At 60.3% G+C, this 15,525-nt stretch overlaps 2 protein-coding genes across 5 annotated transcripts; both read left to right on the top strand.

Annotated features, from left to right (window-relative positions):
* The first annotated feature begins 1,720 nt into the window (after positions 1–1,720).
* Positions 1,721–9,534, top strand: SPNS1 (sphingolipid transporter 1 (putative)). Of its 2 annotated transcripts, XM_036303129.1 has the most exons (13): positions 1,721–1,879; positions 2,125–2,414; positions 2,501–2,566; positions 4,125–4,261; positions 5,367–5,518; positions 5,613–5,679; positions 6,447–6,592; positions 7,066–7,221; positions 7,529–7,718; positions 8,038–8,103; positions 8,387–8,485; positions 8,787–8,958; positions 9,208–9,534. In XM_036303129.1, the coding sequence occupies exons 2-13, from the start codon at positions 2,174–2,176 to the stop codon at positions 9,300–9,302; spliced, it is 1,587 nt and encodes a 528-aa protein (XP_036159022.1). In that variant the 5' UTR covers positions 1,721–1,879; positions 2,125–2,173; the 3' UTR covers positions 9,303–9,534. The 2 variants fall into 2 exon arrangements, with proteins under 2 accessions (XP_036159022.1, XP_036159023.1); XM_036303130.1 differs by lacking the exon at positions 7,066–7,221.
* Positions 9,535–9,581: 47 nt separating this feature from the next.
* On the top strand, positions 9,582–14,701 carry LAT (linker for activation of T cells). 3 transcript variants are annotated; one of them, XM_036303134.1, is made up of 12 exons: positions 9,582–10,501; positions 10,654–10,687; positions 10,805–10,836; positions 11,101–11,176; positions 11,310–11,374; positions 11,470–11,499; positions 11,578–11,632; positions 11,704–11,810; positions 13,378–13,440; positions 13,636–13,698; positions 13,789–13,874; positions 14,068–14,701. In XM_036303134.1, the coding sequence occupies exons 1-11, from the start codon at positions 10,399–10,401 to the stop codon at positions 13,866–13,868; spliced, it is 708 nt and encodes a 235-aa protein (XP_036159027.1). In that variant the 5' UTR covers positions 9,582–10,398; the 3' UTR covers positions 13,869–13,874; positions 14,068–14,701. The 3 variants fall into 3 exon arrangements, with proteins under 3 accessions (XP_036159027.1, XP_036159024.1, XP_036159026.1); XM_036303131.1 differs by having other exon boundaries at positions 9,657–10,501; positions 11,470–11,632; XM_036303133.1 differs by lacking the exon at positions 13,789–13,874 and having other exon boundaries at positions 9,657–10,501; positions 11,470–11,632.
* The last annotated feature ends 824 nt before the right edge of the window (positions 14,702–15,525 follow it).

The raw sequence follows: 15,525 nt of genomic DNA, 5'->3' as shown, positions 1-15,525 counted from the left end.
CGGTCCGTCTTGCCGCAGGGAGTCTCTGCCCCAAATGAGACCACCAGAGGGCGCAAGAGCTTGGGTCCAAGTCCTTAGGAAAAACCGCTCCCGACTGCGGCGCTGGGCGGGGGGGCGCTCGGGTTCTGGAGAGGCTTCCTTTAATGTCTACTGGGATAGCTCAAGGGTTTAACAGGCAGCTGGGTTGGGGGATCCGAACGACAGGAAAGGGACCCAGGAGGCCAGGGTTGGGGACCACTGCTCAGCATTCATTCATTCGACACATAGTGAGCATGTCTAAAGCCCAAATCAGACACCCAGGAAGAGAGAATAATCACTTAGAGGGAGAACAGTTCATTGGCATTTCTAGGGTTACCTAGTATTTTCAGAGCCTCTAAATTTTCTTATTTACCGACTTGAGAGAGATCTCTTTGCTGTTCCATTATTTATGCATTCCTTGGTTGATTCTTTGTATGTGCCCTGACCGGTATGAACCCACAGTGGCATATCTGGAGGAGCTGCCCAGCCAGGGCCAGAACCTTTCAACATCCCTTTATCTCGTTTGGGAAGAAGTCAGCCAAGAGGGTGTTGCAGATAAGGAAGCTGAGATTCAGAGGGTTGGCAACTTCACCAATTCCCTGTTAGGTTAGGTGGCTCAGGAGGCGGCGCAAGAAATAGAGTCCAGTGAATCAGAAAAGAAAGGAAAGGAAAAGGTTTATTCTGCATCCCCGGGAGACCCACGTACCCCAAGGACAGGGCACGTGGATTCACGCCAACAGGGAGGGGGGCGCTTTTTTTATACTGCGGTTGGGTGAGGGGCGGGGACATGAGCTGAGGAATTCTCTGCCGCAGGGAATGGGCGGAATATTCAGGACGAAGTTCTTATCTGTGTGGGGGTATGTGAATTCAGGGAGAAGAAGCTGGTAACTGTGTCTGGCACCTTGATCTGTGAGAAATTCCAGGGGAAGTCCATTATCTTGTCATGTCTGCATGTATCCGATCCTGGGCTCTCTCCGACCTAACATTCCCCTGACTGACTTTTTTTTTTTTTTTTAACTGAGATAAACCTTTATTTATTTATGCTTCTCCATTTTGTTTAAAATAACAACCACCACCTTAATATTAACTGACAGCCCTTCCCCCTCACCCCTCCTTGGGCTGGGGGTAGATAATGGGGAAATGGCCCCCAGGGGCAGGGCTGACCGTAGAGCCCCTTGGAGAGGTAATGGAGCCCAAGTCCCCTCCCCAGGGGACGGGGCACCTGTAGTGTATGAACTGGGGAGTTAACGGGACTCTTGAACCTCTTCTTGTACCAACATACATCCCTTGGCCATCAAGGGTAAGGAAGCATATGGGGAGGGGATTCCTACCGCTCCTCTATGTCCCCGCTCAGCCCCCGTCTCAGGAACTGAGGGCTGAGGAGCAAGAAAGTGGAGAAAGGGTGGGGGTAGGGTGTCACACAAAGGAGTACTGGTTATTAATGGCTCTGGGGTGGCCCCCTTCTTCTCCATCGCCCCCTAGTGGTAACTGCTGGAGCTCTGACTGCCTTCGGAACGGCGGTCTCGGCCGGGACGCCGCCGCTGGTTGCTTTGGCTGCACAGCAGCAGAGGCGCTTCCGCGCGCCGGGGTCCTGCGGAGTGGGAGACGCGCTCCCCGGTTACCCAGGCAACAGGGCGGCAGTCACGTGGTGCAGGAGCCTGCGGCGAAGTCTTCGGAGCATGCGCGGCCCTCGGCCTCAGGTTCAGCAGTCGGGAGGCGGGTCATGTGTCAAAGGCTCGCACGCGGTGGCGTCCGCAGCCCGGGCTCAGTCGTCACATGACCGGCTTTTAGCCATCATGGCGGCGGCCGTGGTGCAGCGCTGGGGTTGAGCTACAGCGAGTGTCGTGGGCTCCTGTCCGGGGTGAGGGTGGCTCCACCAGGGGGGTGGGGAGGACCAGGCCCCGCGCGGCCCTCCCCAACCCTCTCCGGACATCACCCGAGTTCCACGCGTCCCCTCCGCGCGGTGTCTGCCGGAACGGGGAGCAGAACCGGGCCGGGTTCCATCCCCGCGGTGCTCTGGGCTGGGCAGGCTCCCGCCCGCCTCTGCGCTCACCTCCCGCGCCCGGGCCCCTCCGGCCTCCTTCCTCCAGCCTCCTCTCCTCGCAGGTAGGATCGTCGGTGGGACCAGAGCGCGGGCAGGCGCGGCCCCTGGACCATGGCTGGGCCCGAGAACGAGCCCTTCCTCAGCCAGGCGGACGACCCTGACGACGGGCCGGTGCCCGGCACCCCGGGGTTACCGGGGCCCATGGGGAATCCGAAGTCCGCGGATCCGGAGGTCCCGGACCCGGAGAAGCTGCAGCGCATCACGGGCGTGTCTGCGGCCCATTCGGCTCTCATCGTGGCCGTGCTGTGCTACATCAACCTCCTCAACTACATGGACCGCTTCACCGTGGCCGGTACCGACTGCTGGGAGGACCGGGGGAGGGAGCGGGTCCCGAAGGGGGCGCTGCCTCGCGGATCCCATCCCGAGTCTCCTTCCCAGGCGTCCTTCCGGACATCGAGCAGTTCTTCGCCATCGGAGACAGCAGCTCCGGCCTCATCCAGACCGGTGAGGAAGGCCCCTCCCGGGGCCCCGCAGCTATCTTCCCTTTTCCTACCCCGGTGGGGCCTCGTGGATGGAGGCGTAGGGGCCCCCGCTAGGGGAAGAGATGGCCCGATGCGACCCTGAGGCTGTATTGGTTAGTTAGCGCCTCACTGAAAGAGGAGTCAGCTCAGTGTGATGGCTAAGACACACCTGGGTTTAAATGTCAGCGTTCTGCTCACAGGGTGATGGTAGGCAGGGCCCTCAGCCTCGCTCTTCCCTGTGGGTGAGATGGAGCTAGGAATAACCCGACCGCCTCATAGGGAGGCTTAACTGAGATGATGCCTGGGAAGTGGAGGCCACAGCTGAGACCATGGCAGGCACCCCGTAAGCAATGGCAGAAGGGGGTGTCTGAAATGGGGAGCGGTGAGTTTTATTTGCTCAGAGCTTTGGGATTTGTGAGAGAGGGAAAGACAGGGCCCACCCCTCTTTTCCTTCCTTCCCGCCTTCACTGATTTCCTGAGCACGTCCGACGGAGGAAGTGGTGATGACACCCACAGGACTTGTCCAAGATCTTTTATGCCCATTGTCTTCACATCCTTCCATCAGCCAAGGAATAGGTGTTACTCTCATTTGACAGAGGAAGTGGTTAGCGTTATCTACATTTCTGTAGAGAATCTGAGGCTTGGAGAAGAGTTAAGACCTGCCCAGGGCCACAGAACAAGGGAGAGGCAGGAGGGGAGTTTGAATCCAGGTCTTGCCATGGTCTTTGCTCCAGGCCAGGCCAATAAGGAGCTGGAAGTATTGAAGGCAAGGCCCAGAGAAATGAGAATGGGATCGCAGGTCATGGCCCGCAGACTCTGAAGAGTGGCTGAGTTGGAGAAGAAGGCAGCCCCATTCACTTTTTCGTCCAACACCTGTTTATTGAGCGCCTGTCTTATGCGAGGCCATGTGTTCAATAATGGAAACACGGCCAGGGCCGATACAGGCAGTGACTGTGTTCGTGGAGCTGACATTCTACTGTGCCCGAGGGGGCAACAGTCCATAAAAACCTAAACTGATACCGAGATAATTTTCTGTAGGAATAAGTGTTACGGAAAAGAACACAGTAGATGTGGTAAAGACTGCATGTGTGGTGGTCGGAAAAGTATCTGAGCTGGAACCTAAACTTGCTACGCTCGGTGAAGCTCAGGGGAGAAGAGAGAATGTTCTACAGAGAAATGACAGCAGTTGCCAAAAACCTAAGATGGTATTGAGGTTGGCCATTGGGCCATTGGGGTGCAGAGAAAGGAAAGGATGAGCATGAGGCTGGAGAGGTAGAGGGCGGTTAGATCAGACAGTGCACTGTGGGCCATGGGATGGAGTTTGGATTTTGTTCTTGGCTGGATGGGAAAAGTGATGAGTCAGCTGGTCCATCCGTTCTACAGTGGCAGGTTTGAAAGACTCTGAAAATGGGGTTGGACTGCCCTGGCAGGAAGCTCTGACAGTTTCAGGGTTGGGAGTTATTCCTGCCCCTCCTCACCCTCCCTGAGCTGGGGTGGGGTAGGGGTACTGGGCTGGGCTGTGACTCTCTGCTTCCCCTCAGTGTTCATCTCCAGTTACATGGTGTTGGCACCTGTGTTTGGCTACCTGGGTGACAGGTACAATCGGAAGTATCTCATGTGCGGGGGCATTGCCTTCTGGTCCCTGGTGACACTGGGGTCGTCCTTCATCCCCAGAGAGGTGAGGTTCCACGATGGCTTCTGCTTCCGGCCCCCCCACCCCCACCCCATCAGTCTTTGCTTCTGCTCTTTGGAGTCATGGCAGACTGGGCTGGGGAACTTGTGCATCTACCTTGGTCCTTGCCATCTTACCCCCCCGCTTGCCTGAGTTAATCTGCCCACCCCGTCCTTCCCCCCTTTCTTTCAGAGCCTTCTCTCCATCACCCCCCTGACCATGACTCCTTCCACTCAACACCTAAACACTAGTGTTCCTTTCTCTCCCGTGGAAAAGGCCTCACCTAGGCCGCCCTCTGTCCCCCTTCCCCTTCCTACTCAGACTTCCTGAAAGGCCCCTTGACCGAGCCCCAGTCTGGGTGAAGGAGCAGCCAGGGAGAGGCTCTCATTTGCTGGCACTTCCTCTCCCACTCGCCCTTGAACACCCGCTGAGCTGCCCCCACTCCATTGCCAAAGTCAACAGGGACCTCTTGGTTGCTAAATGTAGCTCCTACTTCCTAGTCCTCTTCTCACTAGATCTCCTGGGAGCCTCTGGCTCTGTTGACCCACTTCTTCCTTCCGGAAACTCTTCTAACCTCTGTGACGCCATCCTTCTGGTGTTCCTCCTGCCTCCCTGGCTGTTGCTTCTTTGCTCCTTTAAACTCTCCTCTGTCTGTTCTCCTCTCTGCCCCAGAACTCTGTCCTCAGCTCTAGGCACTCACGACACACTCCTTGGGTGATCGTACCCTGTCCCTAGCTGGGGGGGTCCTTGCTAGACAAATGAAATCCCACCTAAGATGATTATACACTATTGGTGGGGTAGGCAAGATAGAAATTAAGATTTATTTTGCACTTACTGGGCACAAGGTAACGAGTAGATCTTTTATTACTCAGTCCTCCCAGTAGTTATGTGAAGGAGTTGTTAGCAAACTGAGGCTCAGAGAGGTTACGTTGCTTTCTCAGAGTCACAGCCAGTCAGTAGGGGAGCCAGGATGCAAGCTCAGGTCTTTCTGATTCTAAAGCCCTGGCCTCTCCCACCATCCCTGCCACCTCTCCAGAACTGGCTGGTGAGGTAGGCTGGGAGGCTGGCTGTAGGGAGGGGTGCCACCCCCCACCCCCGTCTCCTTCCCCAGCAATTCTGGCTGCTCCTCCTGACTCGGGGCCTGGTGGGGGTCGGGGAAGCCAGTTACTCCACCATCGCGCCCACCCTCATCGCTGACCTCTTCGTGGCAGACCAGCGGAGTCGGATGCTCAGCGTGTTCTACTTCGCCATCCCAGTGGGCAGGTGAGTGGGCCTTGGGCCTGCCTGGTGGGAGGCAGAGGGGCTGGCATTGGGCATGACTGACCAGCTGTCCCTCCTCTCCCGCCCTTTCCCCCAGTGGTCTGGGTTACATTGCAGGCTCCAAAGTGAAGGATGTGGCTGGGGACTGGCACTGGGCTCTGAGGGTGAGTTGGTCACAGACTGCGGGGAGGTCAGCAACATTCTCACTGGTTCCCCCCTTTTTACCTTAGGACACCCCATTTTCAGGCAGCGTTTACTCTGCCACGCCTGCAGGAGGCCTGGCTGCCCTCCCCACAAAGCCATGAGCTCGACAGAACTCCTGGTTATGGGTGACAGAGCCCATTGTCAGGGCCAGCACCCAGATGGGATTGCACGGGCTCTCAGAAAGGAAGGCCCAGGGGGAACTTCAGGTACAGCTGGATCCAGGCGCCCACAGACAGGCATTTGATCGCCCTCCTGAGCTCTGCTTCCCTCTGTGCTACTTTTGTTCTCAAGCAAGTGAACACTCCATTTAGAAACTTCGGACCCTGAGTCCTTGAGCAATAGTCCTGGATAGGGTCTGGTTAGGTGAACATGGGTCACGCGCCTGCCATCGACTGAATCAGCCCCTGAGGCTGGGGAAGTTGGCCCAGTCTGGGTCACAGGCCCTGCTCCCTGCTGGGACCACGTGGATTTAGAGAAGTCGGGGGAGTGGTTTCCCAAAAGAAAGTTAGGGTGCTGTTTCCAAAGGAGGAGCAGTCAGGCTTGCAGAAATGGGAGTGGTCACTAGCGCCCCCCCTCCCCCAGTGGCAGCTCAGCTCCCTGAGCAGGCACCTACCCTCCTGTTTGAGGTCTTGGGGCCTGAGTTGCCCTTACACGCCCTCCCTTTCTCCCGGCCCCAGGGTTGGGCGTGTCTCTGCCTGGGCCGGTCCTGAAGCCCACTCTTTCCCAGGTGACACCGGGTCTAGGAGTGGTGGCGGTGCTGCTGCTCTTCCTGGTCGTACGGGAGCCGCCGAGGGGAGCTGTGGAGCGCCACTCGGACTCCCCACCCCTGAGCCCCACCTCGTGGCGGGCAGACCTGAGGGCGCTGGCTAGAAAGTGAGTTTAATTCCATCCTAACCCCACATCGTAGATCCCCAGGGAGGCCCTGGCCCTGGCCCTGGCCACTGGGTTGAAATTTTCTTGGGGGTCGTCATTTTTTTAGAGAGAGAGAGAACCAAGCATGGATTTGTTGACCCGCTTACTTATGCACTCCTTGGCTGCTTTTCGTATGGGACCTGGCAGGAGATCGGACCCCATAACTTAGGCATGTGGGGAAGACGCCCCAACCAGCCGAGTTACCCGCTGTCTTCATTTTCTTTCCAATCTCCTGGCCCAATGTCAGGGCCAGTAATGCCGTCACTACTGCCCCCTGTGGCAGCTGCTTGAATTACAGGCCCAGATCCTGGGAGCCAGGACAGCCTCCACACCCAGGGCCCTGACCTTAGCAAAATCAGCCAGGAAGGGAGAACAGAGTCCCCTCCCTGACCCCTCAGTGGAGCCTGACTTCCTCCCTTCAACCGTCTTTGCAGCCCTAGCTTCATCCTGTCCTCCCTTGGCTTCACTGCTGTGGCCTTTGTCACGGGCTCCCTGGCGCTCTGGGCTCCTGCCTTCCTGCTGCGTTCCCGCGTGGTCTTGGGGGAGACCCCGCCCTGTCTTCCTGGAGACTCTTGCTCTTCTTCTGACAGGTACCCAGGTCAGAGCTGGGATGGACGGCCTGCAGGTGGCAGGGGGTGGAGTGGAAAGAGGATGGCCCAGGCTCAGACAAGGAGAGTTTGAGTCTCAATTCCACCAGCTACCTTCCTCTCCCAGAGTTTGTTTCCTGGTCCGGGAAGTTGGTGATAGGAACCTAGTGAACCGTGGGGTGTTGTGCCTGATAGACCTGGGTTGTGAGGTGGCTGGGATGGGCCATCTGCCTCTCCAGGCCATAGGGGTGAGGCTCAGGGCTTTGCAGGGGGACAGACCAGTTCCCCATGTCCCTCCTTCTGCCCCCAGCCTCATTTTTGGGCTCATCACCTGCCTGACTGGTGTCCTGGGTGTGGGCCTGGGCGTGGAGATCAGCCGCCGCCTTCGCCACTCCAACCCCCGGGCTGACCCACTGGTCTGTGCTGCTGGCCTCCTGGGCTCTGCGCCCTTCCTCTTCCTGTCCGTGGCTTGTGCCCGTGGCAGCATCGTGGCCACTTATGTGAGTAGCCAGCAGGCATCAGGAGGGCTGTCGGGACCTGGGAAAGGAAGGTGCACTGGGGCAGCCAGCATAGTGGTTCACAGCCAGCTCTGGGGTGGGAATGCCTGGTTTTGAACCTCAGGTCTTGCCCTTCCTAACTGTGTGACGTTGGACAAGTGACTTAACCTCTCTGTGCCGTTTCACCATTTGTACAAAGGGAATGATAATGGCTCCTGTTTCATAGCGGTGTTGTGAGGACTAAATGAGTTAATAGATGGGCCTCTATGTGTTTGCTCTTGTGATGAGCTCAACCCTACTTTCCCCACCCCCTGGTGATCAGGTTTTCATCTTTATTGGGGAGACACTGTTGTCCATGAACTGGGCCATTGTGGCTGACATTCTGCTGGTGAGTAAGTAGGTGGGCCGTTCCAGGCTTGGTTCAGAGGCTGCAGGGAGTGGGTGTGGGAGGCCTCACTTGCCTTGAATTGTGGCCTTTACCCCGTCTTCAAAACCCGGCCCCAGCGTGACTTCACTGTCCAGCCCCAGATGGGCCTACAGTCTGGCCTGCCATACCCTTACCCCAGCACACCTCTGAGCTGGGGTTCACTGACCTCCGCCTGGGCTGAGCCTTGGCCTTATCTTTGCCCTGTCTCCTGCCCCCCCCGCCCCCCCCCACATACACCTCCCAGTATGTGGTGATCCCTACGAGGCGCTCCACTGCCGAGGCCTTCCAGATTGTGCTGGCCCACCTGCTGGGTGACGCCGGGAGCCCCTACCTCATCGGCCTGGTGAGCAGTGCCCTCTGGCTGGGCTGGGGTGGGGGCGGGCACCGTGGTTCCTAGCACTGGCTGGCGGGCAGTGGCCAGGCCTGAGCCTGGGCGTCATGGGAAGGCCAGGCCCCAGCTAGACTTCCTGTCACCTCGGGTCCTCAGCTGGACGGAAGGACTTGTCTTCGTGAGTTTCCACATGAGGCCTGGGCCTCTCCCTGGGGGCCAGACACCCTTCCCTTCCCGACTCCAGTCTCTGTTCTGGAGTTGGGGCGCCCTTTCCAAGACTCTTTCTCCTGCTTTTCCTGTCCTGTCCCCACAGATGTCCGACCGCCTCCGCCGGAACTGGCCCCCCTCCTTCTTGTCCGAGTTCCGGGCCCTGCAGTTCTCGCTCATGCTCTGCGCCTTTGTCGGGGCGCTGGGCGGGGCGGCCTTCCTGGGCACCGCCATCTTCATTGAGGGAGACCGCCGGCGGGCGCAGCTGCATGTGCAGGGTCAGTGGGGCTTCCTGCCCAACATCAGGATGCTGCCCGCTTGTTCCTTCGCCCGTGTGTCTAGTCCTGTGAACTGGCACCTCTCGGCCCACAGGCCTCCCTCACCCCGCTTCGGGTCTGCCTGCAACAAGCTGGTGTCCCGCTGTGTCCACAGCTCCGGGCCCCGTCCGTTTCCCACCGCCCGTGTGTCCCTCCCAGGCGTTGTGTCTGTCTGCCCTCCAGCCCTGGCTCTGACCCCTCCCCCAACAGGTCTGCTGCATGAGGCCGGGCCCGAAGATGACCGCATCGTGGTGCCCCAGCGAGGCCGCTCCACCCGGGTCCCGGTGTCCAGCGTGCTCATCTGAAGGGCCGTCGCTCACCTACCGCACACCGGCCACAGCTGGCCTCAGGCCACCCAGCAGGCACCCGGGCCCGAACCTCGGCCTGGCCCAGCTTCTGAGAGGAGCCTTGGGCATGTTCCAGGTCCCACACTACACGGGCGCCAAGGGTGGGCGATGGGGCGCAGGAGGGATCCCCTCCAGTGGAGCAGCCCCGGGGGCTCGGTGCTATTTGTACTGAATAAAATTTGTAGCCAGACCCCAACGCCTGCTTGAGTCTCTCTGGGTGCTAGGGGCCCCCCTGGAATGGGGGCTGCCCCCTCCAGCCCCGAGGCGCCTGGTGGCTGCCGGCCACTCCTGCGGGGCTGCTGGGCTGGGTGAGCGAGGCTGGAGTGAGCTGGCTCCCTGTGACCGTGAGTCACGCCCCTGTTTCCCCCAGAGCCCGCCCCGCTGGAAGGCCAGCTGGGGTGAGGGGTGGGCCCTGTGCCTGGGCGTTAGCCTCCCTCTGCTGCCTCCTGGAGCCCCGCCGTGGAGGCTGCTGCTGGCTGCCCGCAGCTGCTTGTCCTTGCCCCGCTGGTGTGAGTGCCCCTTGTCCTGGGGACCAGCAGACCCTGGAGGACCTGGGTGGCTCCTCAGGCCTCCTCCGCTCTCCCCACTGCTGGGTGGGGGTGGGAAGGGGGTAGGTGCAGCCGGCTGAGGAGCCTGATGATTTCCTGCCCTCACCCGGCGCTCACCACAGCTTCCTGCCACAGGCGGGAGGGCAGGCGTTGAGGGAAGGCGGGCGCCAAGCCCAGGGGCAGGTAGGCCTGGGTGCAGGGGCCACGCAGGGTGGCTGGTGCCCCAGACTCCAGCCAGGCCCTGGCCTGACTGCCTGGGGCCCAGGGTCTGACAGCCAGCACTGACACCACTCAGCCCAAGGCGGGGCGGGGACCCAGGAGCCCTTAAGGAGGGCACGGCTGCCCGCCGGGCTCTAGCCTGGTGTCTGCCCGCCGGGCTCCAGCCTGGTGTCGCTGGGCCCCTCCGCCCCGGGGCCCCTCCGCCCGCTGCCCAGCGCTTGCTCCGCTGCAGTTCTGTGCTGGGGCGTCCAGCGAGCCGCAGGTCCGGTCCGAGCTCGGCCCTGCAGATGGAGGCGGCCGTGCTGCTCCCCATGGTGCTGGGCCTCCTGCTGCTGCCCCTCCTGGCTGTGCTGCTGATGGCGCTCTGTGTGCGCTGCCGAGAGCTGCCAGGTGAGCGGGAGCTGGTGGGGTGACCAGATGCCGGACACATGGACTGGGGTCCCTCACTCCGTCTAACTGTCCCTAACTCTCCTGCGTGCCCCTGACTGTCACCCTCTCCCTCCTCACTCCCTTTCCCTGCCTCACTGGCCGTCTCTCCGCAGACACCTATGCCTACGACAGTGCTGTGCCGGACAGGTGAGTCGGCCCCCCCCCCCCCCCCCCCCCCGCCAGCCCGGCCCGGGCAGCTCCCTTCATTCCCACGCGGGCCGGGCTGGGTGCCTCCTGGTCCCTCACCGCTGTCTCTCCCGCCAGCCTGCCAAGGAGCATCATGATCAAAAGGCCTCGTGAGTACACGGAGGGCCCTCTCCCGTGGGGTAGGGAGGAGAGTCCCCAGCCTGTGAGCAAGTGTGTGCCTTTGTTCAGGTTGCCCTGGTGGCTGCCCACATGGCCGTGACTGGTGGGGGGGTGGGGGGGGTGGGGGGAGGCTATGGGTGCCCTCAGGCCTGTCCAGGGCACAGGGACTTCAGGGGGTTGGGCCACTGTTGAGGCCTTGAGGGTAGGGGCATTGTGTCTGGAGTCATCCCTTCAGCTTGGTCCTGTGTCCTCAGCCACACTAGCCCCCTGGCCACAGGCTACCGTGACCTCCTGTCCACCCTTGAGCCAGCCAGACCTGCTCCCCATCCCGTAAGTAACCCCTTCCCCTCCAAGTCCCCCTCTCTACCCCTCACCTCCTTGGATTGGGGGTTCTTTCCCCGTTGCAACCCCTCTTGCCCCAGAGCCTCGTCCCAGGCATGACCTCTGACTTTTGAACTCTCAGGAGATCCCCACAGCCCCCAGGGGGCTCCCACCGAATGCCTTCTGCTCGGCAGGACTCCGATGGCAGTAAGCTGGAGCGGGGCCTCGGGCCTGGGGCTGGGCTGGCGGAGGATGTGCCCCATCTCTCCTGACTCAGTCTCCCTCTCGCCCTCTCTCTGTAGCCAACAGTGTGGCCAGCTATGAGAATGAGGGTGCGTCTGGGCCCCCGGGGCCATGGGCAGGGAGGCTGGGCCCGGCCCGGGCTGTGCTGACCCCGTGTCCTTCCTCAGAGCCGGCCTGTGAGGATGAGGACGACGAGGAGGACTATCACAACGAGGGCTACTTGTGAGTGGCCCGGGGGGAGGACGGGGCCGAGGCCGCGGCCCACGCTCACCCATCCCTTGACTTTCCCTCAGAGTGGTGCTTCCTGACACTGTCCCGGCCACGGCCACGGCCACGTGCACCGCCGTCCCGGCAGCTGCTGCGCCCAGCAACCCCGGCTCCCGAGACAGCGCCTTCTCCAGTGAGTCGCCCGTCTGACCCTCCAGCTTCTCCGCTACGGCCCCTTCGATCCGCTCTCTGCGCGTGTTTCCCTGATGCTGCCGCTCCTCTGCCTTCTCTCTTGTCTTTTTCTAGAACCCTGTCCTTCAGACAGTGGACTTCCTGCTCCGATCTCTGGATGCCTCCCTTTTTCTCTCCTCTTTGTCTCCTCCTTTTATTGTCTGCAGGAGTCCCTTGACTTTCTTCCTCGCTGGCTCTGTTCCTGGACTGTCCTTTTATTTCATTTATTTCTCCTGTCGGAAAGCTTGTTCTTGATTCCTGAATGTCCCTGTTTCAGAGCCTCCTGTTCTTGTTCATGGAGGCAATGTCACCGTGTAAGTCCTGAAGGATATTGGTTTTAGGTTCTCTTCTTTTGTCTTGGCTCTTTGGGAATTTTCCTTCTGCTTCCTGCATTGTCTCAGTTTCCTCTGAGCTGCTTTTCCCCTTTGTTTTGGTCACAGCCTGCTGGTTAGGCGTTCTCCTCCCTGTCTGGCCATCTTCAGTGTTCTGTTATTCTCCTCCCTGTACATGCCCTGGACCTCCCGTCTACACACTGGCTTCATCTGCCATCAGATTCCCGACTTGCCACCCCTCTCCCGAGCTCCCCAGCATCTGCCCAAGTGCTTCTCCTCATCCACTCACTTACTCATCCGTGGTATTTACTGGGTGCCTCTGATATAACAGCTAACGGGGGAGAGTCATGATAAAAAAGCTAACGTCATTGAGGACCTACTCTGCCCGGCTAAGACTTTCACGTGTCTGAGCTTGTTAACCCTCCCAGGTCCCTCCCTCGTGCACCTCGGCTACCCCATCTGCCCGATGGCAGCGTTGATTTATTTAACAGACGCTTGGCAGCACTTACTGCTTAATACTCACACTTAGTATTCACAGCATTAGTCCTCCATGAGATGGGTAGTTCCTCATCCGATTTTACAGATGGGAACACTGAGGCCCAGAGAGGTTGGGGAGCTTGTCTGAGGTCACGTGGCCAGTTAGTGATGGAACTGGATTTGAACCTGGGCCGCCTGGCTCCAAAGCCTGTCTTGTCCACACCCTCATGGAGAAACAAGTCAACACGTAAAAGAACAAGATCATATCAGTGACAAGATGTGCTCCGAAGGGACTAGGACAAAAGTGGAAGCCAGGGCAGGCCTGGCTGGAGAGGAAGGGCCAACCCGGGCATGGCCCCCCTGATGGAACCAGCCCTGAGGGTCTCTCCCTCCACACGTGCCACTCAGCCCCGCCACACAGCTGCCCAGGCGGCGCTGATGGTGTCTGCTGTCTCCTCTCCATCGCATTCCCTCTCACCAGTTCTGGTCAAACCGCCCTGTTCTCTCCATTGCCACGGCCTTTGTTTGCCCTCCTTCAGGCCGTGGGCTGTGCTGGTCCAAGCTCCCTCCCTGCCTCCCTCTGGGCCGACTGTGGGGAGGTCTCTGGGCGGCTGTGCAGGAGTCTTGGCTGGTTTTGTTGAAGGTCTGGGCTGTGGCTGGGAACTCCGGGGTGTCTGCCCAGGGGCCCTGGGTAAGGCCGGGCTCCGTGCTTTTCTGTAGTGGAGTCGGGGGAGGACTACGTGAACGTTCCCGAGAGCGAGGAGAGTGCAGACGCGTCTCTGGGTGAGTGGCCGGTGCCCCCCCCCCCCCGTGCCCTCCCTTCCCCTGGCCCTGCCACCCCACCCCCCTGCCCGTATTGCCGTGCCCACACGCCTTCTGTGGCTCTGTCCCCCTCGGTCTGGTGTCCTCTGCTCTCTTGCCCTCAGTGTGGCCTGCCCCTCGGGTGTGGCTGTCCCTCCTTCTGACCTGTCCCCACAGATGGGAGCCGGGAGTATGTGAACGTGTCCCAGGACCTGCAGCCCGCTGTGAGGACTGAGCCCGGTGTGTACTGGGGGACGGGCGGGAACTGGGGGGCTCCCTGGGTGGGGGGACAGTTTGTGAGGTGAAGACCAACCTCCCCTCCCCCTACAGCCACCTTGGCTTCCCAGGAGGCAGAGGAAGAGGAGGAAGAGGGTGCCCCAGATTATGAAAATCTGCAGGAGCTTCAATGAAGACCTGTGAGAGCCGGGCCCGCCACCCCCCCCCCCCCCGCCCTGCCCCCCCCCTGCCCTGGCCTGAGGGCTCCGACCCTCCCTCAAGACCCTGCCCCACCACCTCAGCCTCTCCTCCCTGACTCTGGGGACCCCTTGGATACCCCTTCCCGCCACCTCCTGACCCGTGGCCCCTCTGTCTCCCTGCCCTGTGTTTCAGCATGAGGCGTGCTGTCCTAGAGCCTGCCTTCCTGGGAGGGCTGAGCTGGGCAACTGGAAGTGGCTCCGGGGGGCCCACTTGGCACCCCACCCTGGCTCCAGCCCGACAACAGCCTGAGAATTTCCCCCCTAACTTATTGGCACTTTGGGGTCCAGTCTGGGTGCCCCCAATGCTGCACCTTCTGACACAGCCTGAGAATGAAGGGCCTTGGCCCCCGGCCCTGCTCTGTACAGAATAAAGGCTGGTGTGGTCTGTAGCTCTTGGCTTTGGGGACCCAGTGTCGGGGTCAGGGTGAGGGGGGCAGAGGGTCTGCGTGCGTGCGTGCGTGTGTGCCCCCATCCTCCACAGGCCTCCAGCTCCTCCGGGTCCTGGCCAGGTGCTAGGACAGGCTGCCTTCTGAGCGAGGCCAGTGTGACCCAGCCTGGCACTTGGGGCCCGGACGCACGTCCGTGAGACCGTCCACAGACGGAGGCTGTGCTGACGGGAGAGCGGCATGGAGGCGCCCTGGGTGGGCTCTAGAGCAACCCTCCCCGCGGCCCGCTTCCCCATCTCTGAAAGAAGACTTGATGGCTTTGAAGGCTTTGTTAGTTTTTACCTTTTGTGGTTCTCAATAAAACAGAACTTAAAAATCGTCTAAGTTTGCCCTGGCTGGTTTGGCTCAGTGGGTAGAGCATCGGCCTGTGGACTGAAGGGTCCCGGGTTCGATTCCGGTCAAGGGCACATGCCCTGTTGTGGGCTTGATCCCCAGTAGCGGGTGTGCAGGAGGCAGCCGATCAGTGATTCTCTCTCATCATTGATGTTTCCATCTCGCTCCCTGTCCCTTCCTCTCTGAAATCAATAAATAAACATTTTTTTAAATTGTCTAAGCAGCTGAAAACGTTCGTGCGCAGACTCTGACTCGGTAGCTCAGGCAGGGGCCTGAGGCTCCACTTCCCAGGAGCCCCCAGGGTTCCGGTGCTGCTGTTCCAAAAGCCGCACTTTGAGCAGCACGGTGGGTGCCCTGCAATTGGCTCCTGCGTGGGCACGTGACCCAGCCCGGGCCAATGAGGACGGCCTGGGACTTGAGCAGGAAGTGCTGGGAAGAAGAACCTCTTTTTGTTCCTGGCAGTGAAGCCAGAGGGATGGCTGTCGCCCTGGAGCCCCCACCTGGGGAGCCCCCACCTGGGAGCCCCCACCTGGGAGCCCGCTGAGGAGAAGCCGACAGGGAGGGGAGTGTCCCCAGCTCCCGTCAGCCCTGGATCCGTCACACCCGGGGCGAGACGGCCCCTCAGACTCCCAGTTACATGGCCAGTAAGTGGCCAGTTTCTCCCACTGGCGTGCCGGGTTTCTGTGGCCCACAAGCACAGTCATCCTGAGTGATGGCGTTGGCGTCCGCTGTGGGCTCCGGAGATCAGAGTAGCCCTTCTCGTTACTGAGCGCCTGCCCATTTTCATGCTTCTCCCCGAACCCTCGGCTCTC

The sequence above is a fragment of the Myotis myotis genome, unplaced genomic scaffold (assembly GCF_014108235.1).
Source record: "Myotis myotis isolate mMyoMyo1 unplaced genomic scaffold, mMyoMyo1.p scaffold_m19_p_35, whole genome shotgun sequence".
Classification (NCBI taxonomy): domain Eukaryota; kingdom Metazoa; phylum Chordata; class Mammalia; order Chiroptera; family Vespertilionidae; genus Myotis; species Myotis myotis.
The sequence above is the reverse complement of the archived record's forward strand: the minus strand, read 5'-3'. Positions and strand labels throughout refer to the sequence as shown.

What these genes read in the sequence shown, in the direction of transcription:
- SPNS1 (XM_036303129.1), top strand. Translation starts at nt 2,174, where the DNA reads ATGGCTGGGCCCGAGAACGAGCCCTTCCTCAGCCAGGCGGACGACCCT. An exon ending in GCAGCATCGTGGCCACTTAT is followed by an intron (nt 7,719 to 8,037) that starts GTGAGTAGCCAG and finishes CCTGGTGATCAG; the next exon opens with GTTTTCATCTTTATTGGGGA. An exon ending in GGCGCAGCTGCATGTGCAGG is followed by an intron (nt 8,959 to 9,207) that starts GTCAGTGGGGCT and finishes CTCCCCCAACAG; the next exon opens with GTCTGCTGCATGAGGCCGGG.
- LAT (XM_036303131.1), top strand. Translation starts at nt 10,399, where the DNA reads ATGGAGGCGGCCGTGCTGCTCCCCATGGTGCTGGGCCTCCTGCTGCTG. An exon ending in CCAGACCTGCTCCCCATCCC is followed by an intron (nt 11,177 to 11,309) that starts GTAAGTAACCCC and finishes TTGAACTCTCAG; the next exon opens with GAGATCCCCACAGCCCCCAG. An exon ending in GAGTGCAGACGCGTCTCTGG is followed by an intron (nt 13,441 to 13,635) that starts GTGAGTGGCCGG and finishes CTGTCCCCACAG; the next exon opens with ATGGGAGCCGGGAGTATGTG.